Source organism: Ciona robusta, chromosome 2 (assembly GCF_009617815.1).
Source record: "Ciona robusta chromosome 2, ASM961781v2".
NCBI lineage: Eukaryota > Metazoa > Chordata > Ascidiacea > Phlebobranchia > Cionidae > Ciona > Ciona robusta.
This window is the reverse complement of record NC_143236.1, coordinates 3688216-3707641: the sequence shown is the minus strand read 5'-3', so window position 1 is coordinate 3707641 and position 19426 is coordinate 3688216. Positions and strand designations below refer to the sequence as shown.

Genomic DNA, 19426 nt, shown 5'->3' with positions numbered 1-19426 from the left:
ACATGACAAAACCAGAAACTTACGGGGGTTACTTTGTCGCGTCATCACCACTTCGTAACGTCACATCATCGAGGTTTCTAGATAAGAGCTTCTTTACGTAATGTTGCTAACTGGGGTTTATACTAAACAATTCTTTGATCTTCTTGCTTCGCTCTCTTAGCATAAATATAATACGAATATTTAAATCATGTACTTTGCGTCGACTCAAAACGCTCATTGGGCCCAAGATTGCGTCGAATAAGAGGTATAGTAGGGTGGGGGAAGATGGGACATCTGTTCATTCCATTTTCTCGTCCCATTTTGTAGTAAACAAAGAACATTAAAAGAATTATTAAACCGTATATTCACGACTTCAATAAACCGTTGTTAATTTTAATAAAACGATCAGAATAATTAGACATTATGTGCTAAAGGTGTCCCGTCTTTCCCCACTCACTATATGACTATGAAACCTAACATATGCAGCGCTTGTGACGTAATAAAGAACCTTCATGATTCCCGAAAAAGATTGTGATAACGAAGTACCTACATAAACATGAACCCCAATTTAATACCAAATGCAAAGAACAAAACTGTCAGCATAATACTATTATCATATTTAATGTACAGCAGTAACATTAATGTATATATGTTGTATAGTAAAGTTAAAACGTTTATAAGCTATAGTAACCATCACCATGCCATATTATTTTACTAATGTAATGAAATACTTAACTCAGGTCGCTCAGAAAAAAACTTCTTGAAACCAACTAACTTGTAACCTGGTGTGGAACCAACTTAAATAAACTGGAACGTGGTACGCGCTTTGTAGAAGAGGCGTTTTATGCTTGGAGCAATCAAGGCGGGCGTAATCAGCTGGTGCGAGGCGTCATTCACGTGAGCAATCTGACCAATCAGCTTCAAGTATTGGCCAGCTTAAATTTCTGGCTACGTGGCGGCGAAAGTTATAGCACGGGTGTTTCATTTCACACATCACTGCCCCTTTGCAGTTACCAGATATGTAACTTTGTGGTTGATTATTTTATCTATTTTTAACAAATCGTTGTTTGGCACACAAGAGAGCATAGCTATAATGAATGGGCAAGTTCCAATTTAAAAAAATAACGTAGATCTGTAATTACCCAATCTACAACTCTGGGACCGTGTGTTGAACTGTAAAGTTAAACTAGATACGGTAATTATGCAATATTGGATGTCAATATTAATTGTGACTAACAATAATGTTGCAATAGTGACCAATTGTGAATTGTATCATTTGTAACTCAACTCGTTATGTAATAACTTACTGCCTAGGATTATTATCTGAATATTATAATAAACGTGATTTTGTGTACAATCCTAATTCACTTCAGCATACTATGGTGTAATAGTGTAACAATGTCAATTTATTTCACACATGGATAATTTTATCCTTGACAACAACAATTTTGAAACCAAAACGAAAAGTAAAAATAAATCTGTACAACAAAAGCAAGCACAGTAAACTGCTTAATATCGAATAACAGAAATAAAAAAGTGAAACAGTAACAGTCGCCAAAACAACGCATGTGTAATGCTTCATATGAATATACGATGTTTGCACTTTTTGCCCAACAAAAAATTTTACGTAAAAGAAAATTATGGTTTTTCAACCTTTTAGTGTAAGTTGTAATAGAATACAAGTTTTTTATTTGCTTGGAAACGATAGGATAACAAATATATATGTCTAATATAGCGGAGAAGGTAATACGTTAGTTTATTGTATGCACACAAATTTAAATATAGGTTAAACATATGAGGTGAGAAAAACAATTGGCCCATTTTTTCTGCATTCCACCTAGCGTAAAAAGTAATAAAATTAAAAGGCAACAAATAAATATATTTTTAGCTGCCGCGCTCATTTGACGTGTTGTATTGTCGGATTAGTTGCGACTGAGACACCACACCTCCCTCTTCCTGGGAAAACGCATACCCGTGATTTGCATCTTGCAGCGATCTCAGTGAAGAGCTGCGATCCCTATCCTCCTGGAGTTGAAGATCAGAGCCAGTTCGACTTCCGTTTCTTCCCATTCCAAACATGTTCCGCAGAAGATGAGCTCGTTCGGACAAGCTGAAGATACCAAGAACAAGTTATTGCTTCAGTTATTTAAGGTTATTATGGTTATTCGTTACTGCAATTAGTAAGAAGCTAGCTCAGCTAAATCACTACAGAAAGGTCAAGTGATGTTAAATGAGTGAGGTAAGGAACTGATTCACACACGCAACATTCATGCCTAACTAATCGCGCACAAGTATTCATGATTGCTAGAAATTACAAAACTTTCCACAAACACCAAAATTAAGGAGCATTCAAGGCACTGAAGGGAAGTAACCATCACCAAACCACCCGATTGGAAGTGCATGAAAATTAAGCGTGGAATCTCACCCGACAGTTAACTGGCTGCCTTAAACATCTCGTATGCATCTAAAATCCCGAACTTTAGGCCTTCACCCCTCGGTTGTTGGTATCTGAATTTCCACACACACACAACTTACAAAACAATAGAAAATGTGGCCTAACACAAACGCCGGTATTGAAGACCACGTAACCTTTGTCGTGCACCATCAAGGATGGTCTTTTGAGGATCAATGTGTTCCACTTCCAGCTCCTGTACTCTCTCAACCACAGATTTCTGGAATCGACGACGAAATCTGTTTGTGCAGTAAAGGAAATTATATTTTGTCCCAAAGTAGTGAAGTTTTAAGATCTAGATTAGGTGTATTTTTAGCCTTTAGAATATTTTTAACAGTGACATTTGGTAAACAAGCACAAATAGTTATAAAGGAGCATGGCCTAGTCTAGGAAAAACAATATGGGAAATGAGTTTTATTCAAGAACCAATAATTAACGATCCTATTTCCACAACTAAAGTGGGAGCAGTGTAACAGATGACAGCAGTTTTCCAATATCCATATATAAAATAAAGACAGAATGAATATTTTTAACCAAACAAGGTGTAGGAAGAAAGGAAGATGTTATCACAATTGTTGTTTTGATGCTTTTTGATTATATGCGAGTAAGATCCCTGTCAGAGGACCTGAGATTTAGGTCAGATTTGGCCCATTACCCCAACACCCAGTAAGTTTTATTTAAGTCGTTTTGCTGCTGTACAAAGATAAACAAGCGGCATTTCTTTATTTTACTCACACTTTCCATAAAAGATCCCTGAACAGGACCATGGGAGGTACGAGGATTAGGCCGAGCCAGAAGACAGGACTCGCCATCACGTTGTCTGCTTGTCCCAACATCTCTGATCCGAGAGGAAGAATGGAGAAGATGTGGGAGTAGATGCCAAAGAAGATAAGCCAGATTGCGAAACTTCCCCATACGGCAATGTGAGTTAACTAAAACAACAACGAATATTCTATACATGATGTTCAATCACAAGAAACAACATTCTTGTTTTTCTATGGAAAAAATACTTTTTTCTCGTACACCAATTTTTACACACTAATTTTCTTAATTATTTTTATAAAAAAAACCCATATATACACATAGTATTACCTCATAATACCAAAAAAATGTCAAAGTTATTGTTGTAACGACAAGCAAAAACTAAAAATTATTTCAACTAAAAGGTAATGATCATAAGTTCAAAATCTTTGGTTAAAATGTCTGTCATAAGTGTCATCAAATAATCAATGCAAAATAATACTCACAATTGTCCAAGTTCCCGATTCCAACCCAGCTTTTAGGCAAACGGTTATGACAGTGAACTAAAAAATGAAACATTCATAAAAAATACAAACCAAAATAAAAAATATAAGAACAACTTACTGTGTAGACAAAGTTTCCTAAGAATAAATAACCGCCTGTCTTTCCCGACGAAAACGCAATTTCTGGAAATAAAAATTACTTGTTAGTAAAATTTAGTTTTGCCTGGTCTTAAGTATGAGTTGAGCTTGACAAAATTGTAACTAAGAGTTTACCAGATGGAAACTTAAAAATAAAGTTGTTTAAGTGTCAATTGTTGTCCACATCTGATAAAACACATTTGATTCTTTAAAAACACAACATCTTCGAATTTTAAATATGGAGGTTGTGAGGATCCGGTTTTACAATTCTTTGAATGTTCTTTGTTAACTACCAAATGGGACGAAAAAGTAGAATGAAAAGGTGTCCCATCTTTTATCTTCCCCCTCCTACTACATGATTCATTTTCGTTTATTATAAGAATATAATCCAAAAAGAAAAAAAAGCTATTTCCTTGTCAAGGATCTGGAATTTAAGCCAAATTTGGCCCATTACCCAAATAACATGCCATGGTCAAAACTATAATTACTTTTTAAAAATTATCTCACCACTTCTCATAGAATACATTGGTATGTAGAACAACATGAGTGAATGAACAGTTGCGTTGGCAAACATGGCCCAGAACACTTTAGCATTATATTTCGATGCACTCTGTGATATTGAGTAGAGCTGGGGGTGTTTTAACATCACTTTACTACTGCATGTGCGTTCAAATAAACCGAGTGTAAATGGTGGAAGTGCAGTGAAGAACTGTAGATGGCAAATTTTTATTTTAGTTTTTACAAGGGCATTTTACACTGGAAAAAAATATAAAAAAAAAGAAGATAAGTTTTGAACTAGTTAAAAAAAAATGTTTTGCTTTTTTTGCACTGAAAAGTTAACGAAGTGATGCAGTGCATCTAGTTTTAAACTATTTGAACAAAAAAATATTGCTTTTTACTTTAGAATCTCATTCTCATGTAGTTTAAGTAATATGCTAATATAGTGCACCAGTGAGCCTTGGCCCTTGGGACATGGATTAAAAACCTCAAATTTAAATTAGGAACTCAAACAACACAAACAAAAGGATAGGAAACTCTAAGAATTTGTTGTTAGCGTCAAAAATATTTCAAAAGGCAAAAGTTTTAAAACAGAAAGAAAACCAGTGAATACTCACCACATTGTAGAAGGATATGGTCCATCGATCGAAGAGAATTTGACCCGAGAATCCGTTGTAGAATGCGAACCACAGCTGTGGGTGGAAAACTAAGGTCAGCTTACACACGCAAATATCAACTTATCAAGTGTGCAACGTTGCAAAAACAGGACAAAAACCATAGTATACAAGGCTGTTGTTTTAGAGTTATATGTAAGAAAAAAAAAAGAAAATTCCACAATTAAATAAAACATAAAAAAACAACAGGGCCTAATTTAAATAGCCTACAAAATAATATATTAGGAATTTAAAAGTTTTCTAGACATATATTATTAAAAATATCACATTGCTCAAAAAATATACGAAGCGCCTCCAATTAGCAGTAACTGTTACACAGTTAAACAAACATATTAAAATTAGACATATTTTTACATACTGGTCCTTACCTCAATCAAGTATAGACATATATTCTTGTAGAATGAGAAGAGAATACATTTGGTCAGTCGATTGTAGTTCCATGCACCGTGTACTAGAAGGAGTTTGCCCAGGAAAGCAAACTAAAAAAAATGTTAAAACTATTTTAAAGTATTACCCCAAAAAAAATTTGGATTTACCAAAAAAAAATTGTAAAAACTTATAAAAAATGTTCAAAATTTAACATTTTTTATTGTCTTATTTTGTATTTGGTTAAAAAAGAATTAAAAAACAACAAAAGTTACCCCAAAGCAGTAAATAGTTGTACATTAGAATTATCACAAAAATCAAGTTGTAATATAAAAAAAAATGTTTTAATTCTCCCCACAGATTTATTAACTACGCTTCTCGCACTTGTGCTATGGAGTAATCAGATGAGTTAGCAGCTTGAAGTCCTTCTTGTCCACTGATACCAACACCAACATGAGCTGCTTGTATCATACTAACATCGTTTGCTCCATCGCCAATAGCAAGTGTGATCGCATTACAATTCTTCTTTACCTGAAATGGTTAAGAATAGAAATATATTATAGAGGATATTATTAGTCTTTCTTATTAGTCTTAAAAAGAATATTAGTCTTAAAAAGTCTTAAAAAGCTTATTAGTCTTAAAAAGAATATAATTCTAAATTAAAAAAAAAGTTCTTAAAAAAAGGATCTTATAGTTTTAGGGTCACATTACACTTGAATAATCTTTTTTCTCCATACTTTTCTCGTATACATCAAGTTTGTACAAAACATATTTTTTAACAGCTTATAAGGTTGCTATAATGACTGAAAAATATAAGGTCAAATGATCTAAAAAAAAGCGTTATAAAGTATTTAAAATGAATCTTGGTCTAAAAACGCTGCAACAACATATTTAGCTCAAACAAAAATTTCATAAATTATAAAAAAAACTATTACAACAGCATTAAAGTAATTAATAAAGGGGAGGATTCTTGACTAAATAAATCAAATACAATCAATTCTCACCAATTCAACAATCATTGCTTTCTGTATGGGTGACACTCGACAGCAGACAACTGCTTTACAAGAGAGAGCCAGGTCAAGAAACGTCTCTTCAAGTTCCTTATGAAGCGCATGCTGTAGAGTGGATCCTGTTACTATCAATGCAAATTTCGAGGTCTCGGGTGCTTCCTCCAAGCATGTTAGTTCCTTCCTTATATCACATATGGCTTCTTCCATGGTTTGTTTTGTTTTCTGGATGAAAAAGTTTTTTTAGTTTGATTCGGTGGACCTGAACGAAAAATCTGACTTAGGGAAAAATTTTTTTTAAAGTTTATTAATGTTATTGTAATTAGTATAAAAGTTAATTATTTGGATTTTAGAAGTAATTTTAGAAGTAGATGAGTATGGACGTGTGGTACTGTACGTGTATAACTGTGTGGACTGTAGACATATCATATGCAACAATGTTTACTTGGTGAGCTTGATTATTTCAATGTTTATGTCTGTTAGATATTAATCTTCACTAGCTTATACCAGCCAAACATAATATCAAATTTAAGACATATTGAACACAATAAGTTTAAACATTAACAAAAAAAATAAAATCAAATGTTAACAAAATTTTACCAAAAAAACATAAAAAGTTGTATCAAAATTAGTGCATATAATTAAAAACAAAGAAACACATATTATTATTAAAAAAGTTTTATAAAAGAGGTTCTAATGAATAAAAAAGAACAGACATATGTTATACTTGAGTTTTTGAGTTTCTACCTCAGATTACACCAGAAAAAAATGTAACAAAATAACTACATATAATTAAAAACGAACAGAAAATATTATTAATTGAGTCAATACCTCAAGTGTTGAGTCGTTTAATATAACGAGAGACATATCGTTGTTGACAAGTTGAGAGGAATATGCAATGTTGATGGCAGTCTCTTGCTTATCACCCGTAAGCACCCATATCTTAATATCAGCAGCAGATAAAGTAGCGATTGTTTCTGGGACTCCTTGCTGTAACTTATCCTCAATAGCAGAAGTTCCAAGAAGAAATAGATTCTAAAAAATGAAAACTTTTCTTGAAAACAAAAATTTAATGAAATTAAAAAAGAATATTTTTTAGCTTATAAATGAAAATTTTATGGATTTTATTCGAGCTGTTTTTTACATAGAATTTACACTCTGTGGAAAACAAATACAATATAAAAAAACCTTACAGTTTTACTCATAAATACCAATATGATGATAATGTAAATGGCCTTACCCACCTTCTCAATTGCCTCATATGCATCAGACAGTTTTTTGTCACGATCCACAACGGCAGTGCTGGCTTCATAATAAACTGTGTCGTTCCATTTCTGGCAACAAAAACAAAGCATTCGTCTTATTTTATATTAATAAAAGACTGATGATGCCAGTATTTGGTGAAACATCTTTGGTCCACCATTACTTAAACTCAATTATTTTTGTGAGCAATGTATTTAGTGTTACTTGTACGCAGTGGCGTAACCAGGAATTTAAAAGGAGGGGGTGTCCGCAAGTTTTTGCTTACAAAATGGACGGGTATAAAATGTTCGATAAAAGCATACCCTGACTGACATAAATAATAACGCACATAATAGGAAACGCGTAAGATTGGTTTTAAACTGCACTATTATAACTCCTTAATATTTTTCAAAAGGAGGGTTCTAAACTTACAACATAATATTCAAAGGAAGGGGGGTTCGGACCCTGGTGACCCCACCTTGTATACGCCCTGCTTGTACAACACAAACACTGATTTTCTAACTCTCTAAAGTTAAGGAACTGTGTAAAACTCAATTACAAATGTATAATTTATGAATAAATTTTATGATTTGATTTTAGTCAAGAAATTTAAGATTAAACGTAAGCATTAAAAATTAAAGGTACGTGGAAAGCAGTCTCGAATATAATAATAACTGCTGTTCGATCAACAATAACCACTATTAGACCTATAAGCCTACTTACATGGCCAATATTGATGGCACAATAGCAACTATGGCAACCTTACCTTGTAAGCTGCTTCATTGAGTTCTGTTTGAGCGAAACACAAAGTTCGTAATCCATCACGTGCGTAATCACGCAGATGATTTTCAGTTTCAACTAAAAAAAAAACATTAAAAAAATTTAAACATCTTTTTGAAAAGCTTAAATCCCATTTCCATAAAATTTATTAAATCAAAGCAAAAGTTTAATGTTTGTCAAATTAAGGAAAGTTAGAAATATTATAATAAGACATGGTTTGATAAATATAAAAGCTTTAAAACCAAAGCTACATTAATATCAACCTCAATCTTAATATTCAATACTAGTCTAATAGATCTTTCAATGCATTTATTATTTTGCAGACACAAGTTTTTAAATTTCATGTCTACTTCTGCAAATATCATAGAAAACTTACATTTGAATTGTGATTTTTCAGACAACCTTTCAAAGATGACGTTGTCTGCTCCTTTGCACATGAGGATGATCCTGCCATCTGGAGCACGCACGATCACGGACATCCTCTTCCTTGTGCTGCTGAACTCGAGGACATTGAGGACCTCATAACTCTCATCTTTACCTTGCTGTTCAAATATTTAAAGTTAGCTCTTGGAGTAGAGGGACTATGTTTTGGATGGAAGTTGGACGGAGTTGCACTGGTCGCATAATTGATTTATAGCTTCATGGGTGTTGTGTTTATAGGCAAAATCTGGCCTAAATCCCTGAGTGTTGGGTGAATGGGCCAAATCTAGGTCCTTAACACCCACATAGAAAAGAAAGTTAACTCTTATTGAGAGAGTAACAAGCCAACTCTGGCCATAATTTAAGTACCCAAAGTGTGTCTCACTGTAGGACCTTGTCCTCACTCATGTAGAATAAAATACTTTACGACACCCATTGTAAAAGTCCATTTCTACACACAGTATGCAGGAGAATTAAGGCCGTAAATTCAGGCTATACCATTTACCCGATTTTAGCCTTCAAAAACGGAACATCATTTTTTCAAATTTATAAACTAAACCTGCCAGTTCAAAACCTACCATAATTATGAACTTAATTTTCTGGTTTAGGTTATGATGAGCCTTAACTATCACATAGTCTCCAATATAACACATTCAATCCTTCTTTTTGGAGAGAGATAAAAGGCAAATAAAGTTCCAACTAATAAGAAATACTCACACAACGCACAACAACATGGGTTGGGGTTCGAACACAGAAAACATAACCAAGGTTACGAGCAGCTTTCACTATCGCGTTCTCATCTGGAGATGACGATTGATACCTGGGATGTTGATCAATTAATTACTTTTTTACCTAAAATTTCCTTCCAAAAAAATTTTGGACAAAGTTTAAAAACTAGTTAAAAAATAATTAAATTTTTTTTCAAAAAATCGAGAAAAAAAACTTTCTTTTTTTTTCGAAAAATCGAGAAAAAAACTTTTTTTTTTAAAAAGGCTACTTAACATTTTCTCAAAATTAGAGGTCTGTCTTGTTAATGTTAACCATAGAATGTGGCAACTCATGATAAACAATAAAGTTGCTGTTAACACAATGTGAATGAATAAAAAAAAGAATACGAAGTGTTTAGCAAATACACAATTCCAATAAATGTAGCATGAAAATAAAACTTTTTCAAGTAATTTTAAATTCAACCGACAGTTTGCTAGTAGCCTATATTTAATGACATTTTCAAATGCATTACAGTAACACAACTAATATATAGTATAGACTGTTGCTGCTACTTATGTTATGCTTGTATTTTGAGCTCTCCTGGCAAGAGAATTAACAGAACTTTGGCCAGCAAAATTCTTGCCAATAAGCTCAAAATATAAGCCATATAGAGCAATATGCCAAATTTCATGTGTCTTTTGATACAATATAGAACCTGACACACATTAAATGGAGCACTTACTGTATGTTTTCCAAGTTATCATCTCCATCTTGGTCGTCACGGTTACTCGAAGTGGGTTGATCGACCTTCTCCACCTTCTCTGGCACCACCGTGTGGCAGACTGACATCATGGTCGTAAACTCATGCACGTAGTTTGACTAAAAATATTTTTTATTTGTTTTTAGAGTTTTTAGAAAAAACTACTAAACTTAAAGCATATAAAACATGTAGTGAAACGCAAGAGTCAGTTTTTTCTGTTTTTTTTTTATAGAAAACAAACTATAGCAGTGGTTTTCAAACTATGGGGACATATAATACATTAGTTAACCTCAACCAGACTAGTGTGGAAAACATTACACATCCCATAGAGGATTGATATATTTCAGCTAGTCATCAATATACAAATAAAGTAGTCATTTACTTTACTTGTACATACTTTTATAAAATCCACTTATCTAGTAGGCCTATATTTTTTATCAGTATTTTTATTTTAAGTTTAACCTAAAACTTAAGGTTGTAGAATCCTTGAACATGTTATGTATATATATATATGAATCAATCCACAAAGGGAATAAATATTTGTTTGATTCCCCAATGAGGAAAAAGGAAGTTAGAACCCACATATGATGAATGTAAATTGAAACTTCCTCCACACATCTACTGACAACAATGAATAGTAACTTATTGTTAAGTAAAATAACCGACAATATTGACAGAGTATGGTGGAATAAGCACAACGTACATTGGTTTGAAGATTTTCAACAAAGCTTTCATCATAGAAATAGCAGCCTGGTCGTTCCGAAATCCCCTCCCTTTTAAGTAAATATGTATTTAAGGAATATGAATGAATGTAACCTGTAACTTACTTTATCCTTAAATGGCCAGAAAAAGACAGTCGTAAAACACGGGTGTCCTCTTTATATACCTTGTGCCAGCTTTTGAGTTACTATGTATGTTACTTTGTGAATAATTAAGGTTTTGTTTTTTTTTTAAATATAGTTATAGATTGAGGCCTTATTGACTGGGAAAATGTTATTTAAATATTGAGAACTGAAACAGTTTTTTTTGTTGTTGGTAAAAGCAGTTGTGGGCCTAAAGAATACATTATACTAAGAAAAGGGTTTACTTGTATGCTACTGAATTCTGTACATCAATATGTTTTTTAGTTTGTCTGATACTTGTAACAACACAACACCAAACACCACTTACCCGTACTTAATTCCAGCTACTGAGCACTTTTTGAACTCCATTATGTTCTCGGTAAGTGTCCCAGTTTTGTCCGAAAAAATGTACTTGACTTGCCCAAGCTCTTCATTCAAGTTTGAAGTACGAGCCATGGCTGGTGTGTCAGTCGGCTCAAAGTACATGTCGAGGTCCTAAATTGAAAATATATATTTTAGATATATATTTTCTGTTTTATTAAAATAAAAATTCCTCAGTTTTTATTTTGTTATAAATTTTTGCCCAAAAAATGAACAGTTTAAAAATCACTGCAAACAATACAGTGTTTCATTTGCCAAGTGCGTAATGACAATGCAGCAGTTTGTAAAGTTAAATCAACAAATACAATGCACATGAGTTATTTATTAACAGGAGCTACATATTAAGCTGCACAAACATGTCCAGAAAACAAAATAACACTTTGTTTATTTCTCATGAACAGTAAGAAAACATGTATTATAAAATAACTAAAAAACAAAAGGAAGTCAAACATGGCAGTCGTTAAGCTATAAAACAGCATTCTAATGCAAACTATTTAAAATATGAATTATAAAGATGTAAAGGTAGCTAAATGTAAATCTCAAAATAATGGGCAGAGCAACTCACAGAGTTTATAAAGATTGCTTGTATGAACTTGACCACTTCAAGTGTTACAAGTAGGGAGATGGGAACAAGGTTATTGTAGAGGATTATGAAGGTGAGTAACTCCATGAAAAAACCCTTCGGACCAGTACCTATATAACAAACACAAAACATATTAATTACAAAATGATTATCCATTCAGAGGATGCTGGTTAAAGGTTGCCATGGAAGCATATGTGTCCGGGGGCCAAAACACTAATTGAAAATAGCTGAAAACCTGAAAACCTAAAAACCAGTGAAACATTAAGGGTTTTCTAAATGTCAGTCATTCATTCAAAATTAAAAATCAATAATATAACAATAAAACCTGCTTGAGCAGATGATATACCAAGTATGGTGCATTCCACCAAACAACATAAAACAACATGGGGGTCTGCCCTTTGTGTTTGTACAAGTTAAGTTCACTTCACCTGTATCATTCAAGTACCAACGTTGAGTTGTCTCTTTCTTCCACACCTCGCTACCAATAGCAGAGGCCAATGATATAACGATAAGGACAGCCATCAGAAACCAAATCTGTGGGAAATCAATAACATCGCTGATTAAAAAATTGATAAGAAACACTGATATTGGATTATCAGATTATTGTTTCAACATAGTAAAATGTGGTTGCGTTCTGACGTGCAAAAGCATTCAGTTTTAATGTATAGAAGTATATATATTTGTTAAGAATTTAAAACTTAAAAAATGTTGAAAAAGTTTGGGTGTTGGCATAAAAAAATCAATTTAGAACTAACCAAACGATACTAAACCTTTTTAAAAAATTAAATTAAGGAACCACCGAAACTATGGTAATCTAGCATTGTGGTACTGCTAAGAAACGAGTACCCTGCAGCCAACAGACTAAACATGGTGTTGAATAAACATTACAGATCCCACAAGGAACTGATATATACCAGCTACTTGAACTTGCACTTAAACTTGTAAAAGCAGAAAATGCTCAAAATCCCATAAAGAATTTGAACAACCTTTAAACAGAGAGTGCCGTGTTTTGGGCAAACAATTTACATGGTTAACGCCATGCACCAGTTTGTTAAAGCAATAGGTATTATTAAGCAGCTCAAAATAGGCAGACTTCCTATACCTGCATATTTGTTGTTCTGTCGACATTTGACATTTTCAGAGGTGCACGATTGGCATTTTTCATGAGCTTAGATTCATGACCTGTGTACACAACAACACCAAATATCCACTTTGTATTTCGAAGCATGGCACCACGCAGTAAGATCTGATCAGGACCAAGAGGAAGCAACCTATACAAGTTGGAAAGAGTTAATATATTTAGATAAGCATTTATGATCCAGTACAGTTAAATGTTATTTCAAGAAAACCACAAGCCTACATGCAGATTCAACTAATGTTACTCCCAGAAGTTTTTAATTTTTTTAATTTCCAACTAAAAACTCTCATATGCAAAGAGTCTAAAACCACCAGAGTTGCCAATACGTTTGAATTTTATTTTCAGATTTTTTTTTTAAAAAAGTGGCATGCAAACTTTCTTTAAGTCATGTTACTTCCAAAAGTTTTTTAATTTAAAAAACCAACAAAATTTCTAACCAACAAACCTGTCTTCATTGAGTTTAATAGAACCATTGAAGCTGTAGAGATGTCTGTTCGGACTCTCACATTCTATCATGCCATGCAGTTGCAACAAATCTTCACTGCTTTGTATTTCACTTGTAGCCGGTATACCCTGGTATTTAAAGTAAAAAAAATACATTAAACTAATACAGACACATTTGAAACAAAATTAGTCCTAAAATATATTAAATTATGATAAAATATTGCAAATTTATACGGAAACACTAGCGTTGTGTACATACAAGGGCAATTAGTGTAAGAGCAGAAAATTGGGCATTTTTAAAATTCCTGTAATCTCAAATTAAAAAAAGCAGTTTTAATTTAATTATTTTTTGGTTTTCCTCATTTATATTTCCATAGGCACACTTTCGTTATACCTGGCGTATTTTTAAGTTGGTTTCGCCGTCCAAGTTAGCAGTTTCAATGTAACACATTGCTTGTGGTTCACTTGAAGAGAGTAGGATAAGGTCGGCCGGAAAAAACTTCCCACTGACAACTTTTACAATATCTCCAACCACAACCTGAGTTTTATGGCATGGTTAACTGTTTATATGGGAAGGAGAGTACTGCCGCACTGAGCTGCATTGTGTGATTTCTATTCAGGAGCAAAATGAAACCACAAACTATGTGGCTGTGGTAAGCCATCATTTTGTTGTCAACTTTGAATTGAAATTCTAAAGGTTGTCAAGTAAATGGAGCATATTTCAGTGGCACATGTATGAAAACATCACAAAAATAGGAATTCATTAATTTTTTATGCTAATTATCCTGTTGAACCTATTTATCTTAAAAACATCTAGATATATTTCATGTACGTTAAAATAAAGAAAATTTTCCACAATCGTCATTTCATATAGTTCTGCTCCCGTTCCTTTACAGCTATTGATTTTTATAATGCTTCGTACAGGCATAGGATAACAACATAAAAAGTAGTGTTGTAATTTTCATGAGTATCGATGTTTGAATTAACACTAGAAACCCGCCCCATGCATTATTGATAAGCAAACGTGAAAGGGCTGCTGTGTTACACACCTGAGTCCAAGCTAACTCAACAAAAGTTCCATCTCGAAAAACTTCCACTTTTCGATTGTTAACTGCGTCATCTGCGCGGTGACGTTTCTGAAACAATGGAATCATGTTTTCAGATTTTACACCATGCTTAGAATGGTGGAGTTATTTTTATATGGAAATATAAAAGTTGAATGTATCTGTATTTAACCAACTGCTTTCCAGTCTATTGGGCCTTGACAATGGAAATTTGGAAATTTTAAATTAAGTAGAGTGAATATATTGTATTTTAATACTATAGTTTAAGCATGGTTTGTTCTGCTTTAAAATTACAAACAAGGTTTTGTTTTAGGTGGATAATAAAAAGGATGAATGGTATAGAAATATACACTCAACTCCAAGATTTAACAACAGAAATGTGCACTCCTAGAGTTAGTAACAGAAACGTGCACTTCTAGAGTTAGTATTTTGAAAAGTCCAGACTAATGACATGACATTAGATAGCAAAGCAACATGAAGGATTGGTTGAAGTTATTACGTAATGCCTAATAAAACCACAATCCTACTTGAATAGAAAGCTGTGCTTTCCAATCTAGAGCACTTAACCACAAGATCATGTATTGAGAAAGGACATTTTAAGCACCATATGCCCATAGTGGTATTAAATATGTTACCATGTTAATTTAAGAAAAAGTCAAAATAGACAATCTTTATCTTTCAATGTTTTAAATGCATAAGATTAAGTTGTGAGGTCTTATGCTTGGATCTAACTGGATATGGAAAGTCTCATCTCATAAAGTATTTAATCGGTTAATTTAAATTTCCCTATGTTGTGTGAAATTGCAGCCTATCAGCAGAACTAATGTTTACAATTACTTTTTTCAAACTATGAAGCTCTTAAAAACACCAAACAGTTTAAAATATGTACACCATAATAATGCACGGATGTTACTCACATAATCTTCTACTATTTCTTTTATAGCAGCAACAAGTAGAATAAACACAAGGGGTACAATTGTTGTGTATTTTCCAGTCGGAGAAATACCTGGAATTTGCTAAAAAAAACAAATGAATTAAATTTCGATGTCCATTGTTTAAAAACAGAAGTGAAATATTAGACTATTGTTTTAAGTAAACGTTTTAAACAATTAAGTGTTCAATACGGAGAAAAGCTATAAAAAAAGCTTTACATTATATAGTGCCTTCTTTTAAAAAATAAAACAGACCTAATTCAAAATTAAATAACACTTGGCGACACAAAACAAACAGCCTAACCTGTTTGCCTAATGATACAGAACAAAACATAGTCATTTCAAGCCGCATGAAACACAAATTCAGCGCTTTGTAATCGGAGATGGGAAGCGTAACTAATTGACTTTTAGTGGCAGGTACACAAGGGGGTCCCAATACCAGCGGTGCTTTGCATTCAAGGCGTTGCGAATACAAAGGGAAGTTGTAAACTGATATTATGATTCCGATTGCATAACATTGAAAATAAATAGCTTTTTAAATGTCACTAACCTGCAGAATGCAGATGATGAGGAAGAAAATGTTAAATACTTTTCGGAACTGCTCGAACAAGAACAACGGCAGAAATGTAAGAAAGTTATATTTTCCTGTGCTGTGGAATCATACAATACAAGCAAACTTTAATTTTTCACTGTGGTAAAGCTATGCAAAAAAACTGCAGTGCAAGCTGATCAACTTACAAACAACAATAAACAATAACAAACACAGATGACAAGCCTTGCATAGCAGGAAGTAATAATAAAATGAGCTTTCAAACTTATTCTTTGCATTTTTGCAACAATTACCTGATTTCATTTTTTAAAAATGTTTGTTCTTCTAATGGTTGGTTGAAATATATTGTCCTTGTTCCGTTGTCTTGTTGTGAGGCAGATACACTCGAGTTGCCAAATGGCACTGTAATTAAATCAACATATTATTAGCTAAAAACAGCAGGAATTCAATGGCTCAACTGCAATTCTATGATAGCAAACATGCACTATTCTATGTAATATGTTAATAGGTTCTATTAATTTTATTACTAAATGTGTGAATGAAACAACATTTCAAATAAATTCTAATGTATTTAACATCATATTCATTATATTGTCATCTGACATGCATGAAATAAAACAAATTTAACCACAAACATGAGAAATATTTTCGAAGGTATTCCTATAACCAAGTGGAATTAAGCCGCTTGCAATATTAATGAGACATCCATCACGCATAATCTATAAAAAAAGGCCCAACGCATCAACATGATATACTTGCCAGAAGGGGCTGGAGCTACACTGTTTGAAGGCATCACCTCAAGCTTTATATGTTCCATAGTAGCATACCTCAAATGTGACTGGGACAAAAAATCAAATTAACTATCGGTAAACCCACTTAGCAATCTGTCTTTTTGAAGCAACATGAAAATAAACTGAATATTCAACCACGAAGCTGTTTTTTTACATAGTTATTTCATAGTTTATTTCATTCAGTTTACATACATGTTTTTATTGTGTTTTTCGTGCCAGTCACATCAACTGTACTCTGATACTTGCATGCTACTTTCTCTTAACAAAAACAATAACATTTAACAGTTTTTCACTGTTTTGAAGCAACCTTAGCCACCAACATCCATATGAGCAACAAAGTAAGACAACATAACACTGCTGGCAGGCTCAACGCATTGTGTCCCCTACTCTGGCGAAACTTATTGATTGGAATGCCAAGTTAACATTGTCAGAACTTTTTCTTACAAGACTGCATAATCAATGCGGCTCTTTCTCTGTGGCTGCCAATGCATTGTAAGCTACACTGGAGATTCAACCTTTTTATCACTACAAGATAGCATGGTCAGTTCAGTTACACTGAAGAGAGACAGGAGGCGGCTGCGTTAGGCTCTGTTTATTCAGCCTTAACTCAAAACAACTTGAATAACCACTTGAAAATCAAGACACCTCTGTTGTGTAGGAGAATTGAACCATTATGGAGAATAATGCCTATCTCAATTTTTTCATCTTTTTTTTACTAAAAGTGATACAACACCGCCACCAAATATAAATCAAATTCCAGTCACCAACAAAAACAACAAGTTCAACAACACATACATTTAGGTGTATAAATATAATAATATCATGCGCAGTGCTGTGACATGGTGGTAAGTTTGACTCCAACCAACAGGTTAAGAGCTAAAGGCTCGTTGCTGCTATTAATATGGGTATATGTGCCCTTTGGTAGGACAGTATTTGACAATTCCTTTAACCCAGTGGTCTTTCATGTGAAGTCTCAATTGTCACCAATATGGTAAAATAAAAAACCTTAGAAAATACCAATCCACAAAGTTTCTTGTGTAGTAACTTAGGCATGAGGTGTATGAAACAGAACAACTATGTTAAAACAACAACTGTCATTGCCCCGCCACGTGAAACAGAACAAGTTCCAATCATTAATCATTCGAAACAGAGGTTACAGGATGCAATTTTTCAAAGCATGCGATACAAGCAGTAAAGTAAGGACAGGAACATACCTTGAATCCCGCGGTCTCCAAAAAATTCTCTTATTCTCTCCATGTTACTAGAACAAGCAGAGGCAGATCAACCTTAACTCTAATAATGAAAATGATTAAAAGGATTGTAAGTGGTAACTGGTAAGTTATTGCCACTTTATAATTTGGTTTAATATTGTTTAAACCCGTGGTCCCCAACACGAGGGTCGCGACCCCGGAGCGGGGCGCCTGACTGTATTCCGCCAATTCCGGGGTCGCCACAACTGACTATAAATTCAATGACATCACAAAAACGGTTTTTAAAATATAAAAATAAAATTGCTTTTGTTCCAGCTCGTAATCATTACCGTATTTTTTAACCGAGATGCGTCACATGTGCCGTTACTTACTTTGTGCCGTCATATTAAAAAACATAACCGAACAGCAAAAGTTTTGCAGTAAGACCGATTAAAAAACTAAAACATTCTTAAAAAGATTTTTGTTGTGAGATGTCTGTGCGCTTATTTTCTTTCTGTGATAGGGTTACAGAAACATTGCAGTTACATAGAACGGCAATACACAGAGTGACTTGACTAATAAAGTGTAAAGTAATATTAACATTACAAAAAAGTTAAACCATTAAGACAAATAGATCTTTTGCACGAATATACATCTACGATCTACATCAGATATTAGACGCTAGCTTTCTACACTATTGTGGCTGCTTAGACCTTGGTGTATGTATGGCTGCCGACGGTATGTATGCAGACCTTTGTAGTTTGAACTTGAATATTCAGTACCAAGGTGATTCTAGTATACAGTATGCATAACGAAACCTCAAGCCACCATTTTTGATACTTTGTAGTTTCTACTAGTCACCATGGCATAGACACCTTACTGTCCTATGCAGCCACTGGCACAAAATTTAAACACTGTTTAAATTAAACACCCAGAATTTATTCGTAAAATGAAAACAAACAAACAAAAATATATATTAGTTGGGAATATTCATTAATCGCATAAAATATACAATTATATAATTTTCGTGAGAATAAACTTTAGATATAGTAGAGTGGGGGAAGACGGGCCCCGAAAGTACACGTTGCCCAATTATTCCAAACTCAAGTTATATGGTTTTAGGGCGATATCACGGATTAGTATATATACTGTTGGAGACGTTTCTTGTCTCGTAATTTTAATACCTTATTTACAACCAATAATGTTGTGTCTTGTAATATAAACAACTCTGAGGTATAATGGA

At 33.4% G+C, this 19426-nt stretch overlaps 1 protein-coding gene across 4 annotated transcripts; it reads right to left on the bottom strand.

Moving 5' to 3' along the window:
* Positions 1 to 1342: 1342 nt before the first annotated feature.
* Positions 1343 to 18365, bottom strand: LOC149740248 (putative phospholipid-transporting ATPase IA). 4 transcript variants are annotated; one of them, XM_089894166.1, is made up of 30 exons: positions 18208 to 18302; positions 16962 to 17040; positions 16496 to 16604; positions 16203 to 16302; positions 15638 to 15736; positions 14706 to 14792; positions 14051 to 14194; positions 13658 to 13785; positions 13177 to 13345; positions 12503 to 12608; positions 12057 to 12184; positions 11439 to 11605; positions 10972 to 11041; positions 10251 to 10387; positions 9518 to 9620; positions 8757 to 8922; positions 8367 to 8458; positions 7603 to 7692; positions 7190 to 7393; positions 6356 to 6583; positions 5736 to 5882; positions 5354 to 5464; positions 4929 to 5003; positions 4321 to 4522; positions 3797 to 3858; positions 3679 to 3735; positions 3167 to 3363; positions 2569 to 2670; positions 2405 to 2487; positions 1343 to 2089 (listed from the first exon to the last, which is right to left on the bottom strand). In XM_089894166.1, the coding sequence occupies exons 2-29, from the start codon at positions 17017 to 17019 to the stop codon at positions 2412 to 2414; spliced, it is 3414 nt and encodes a 1137-aa protein (XP_089750292.1). In that variant the 5' UTR covers positions 17020 to 17040; positions 18208 to 18302; the 3' UTR covers positions 1343 to 2089; positions 2405 to 2411. The 4 variants fall into 4 exon arrangements, with proteins under 4 accessions (XP_089750292.1, XP_089750290.1, XP_089750291.1 ...); XM_089894164.1 differs by lacking the exon at positions 2405 to 2487 and having other exon boundaries at positions 18208 to 18301; XM_089894167.1 differs by lacking the exon at positions 2405 to 2487 and having other exon boundaries at positions 1861 to 2089; positions 2515 to 2670.
* Positions 18366 to 19426: the final 1061 nt, after the last annotated feature.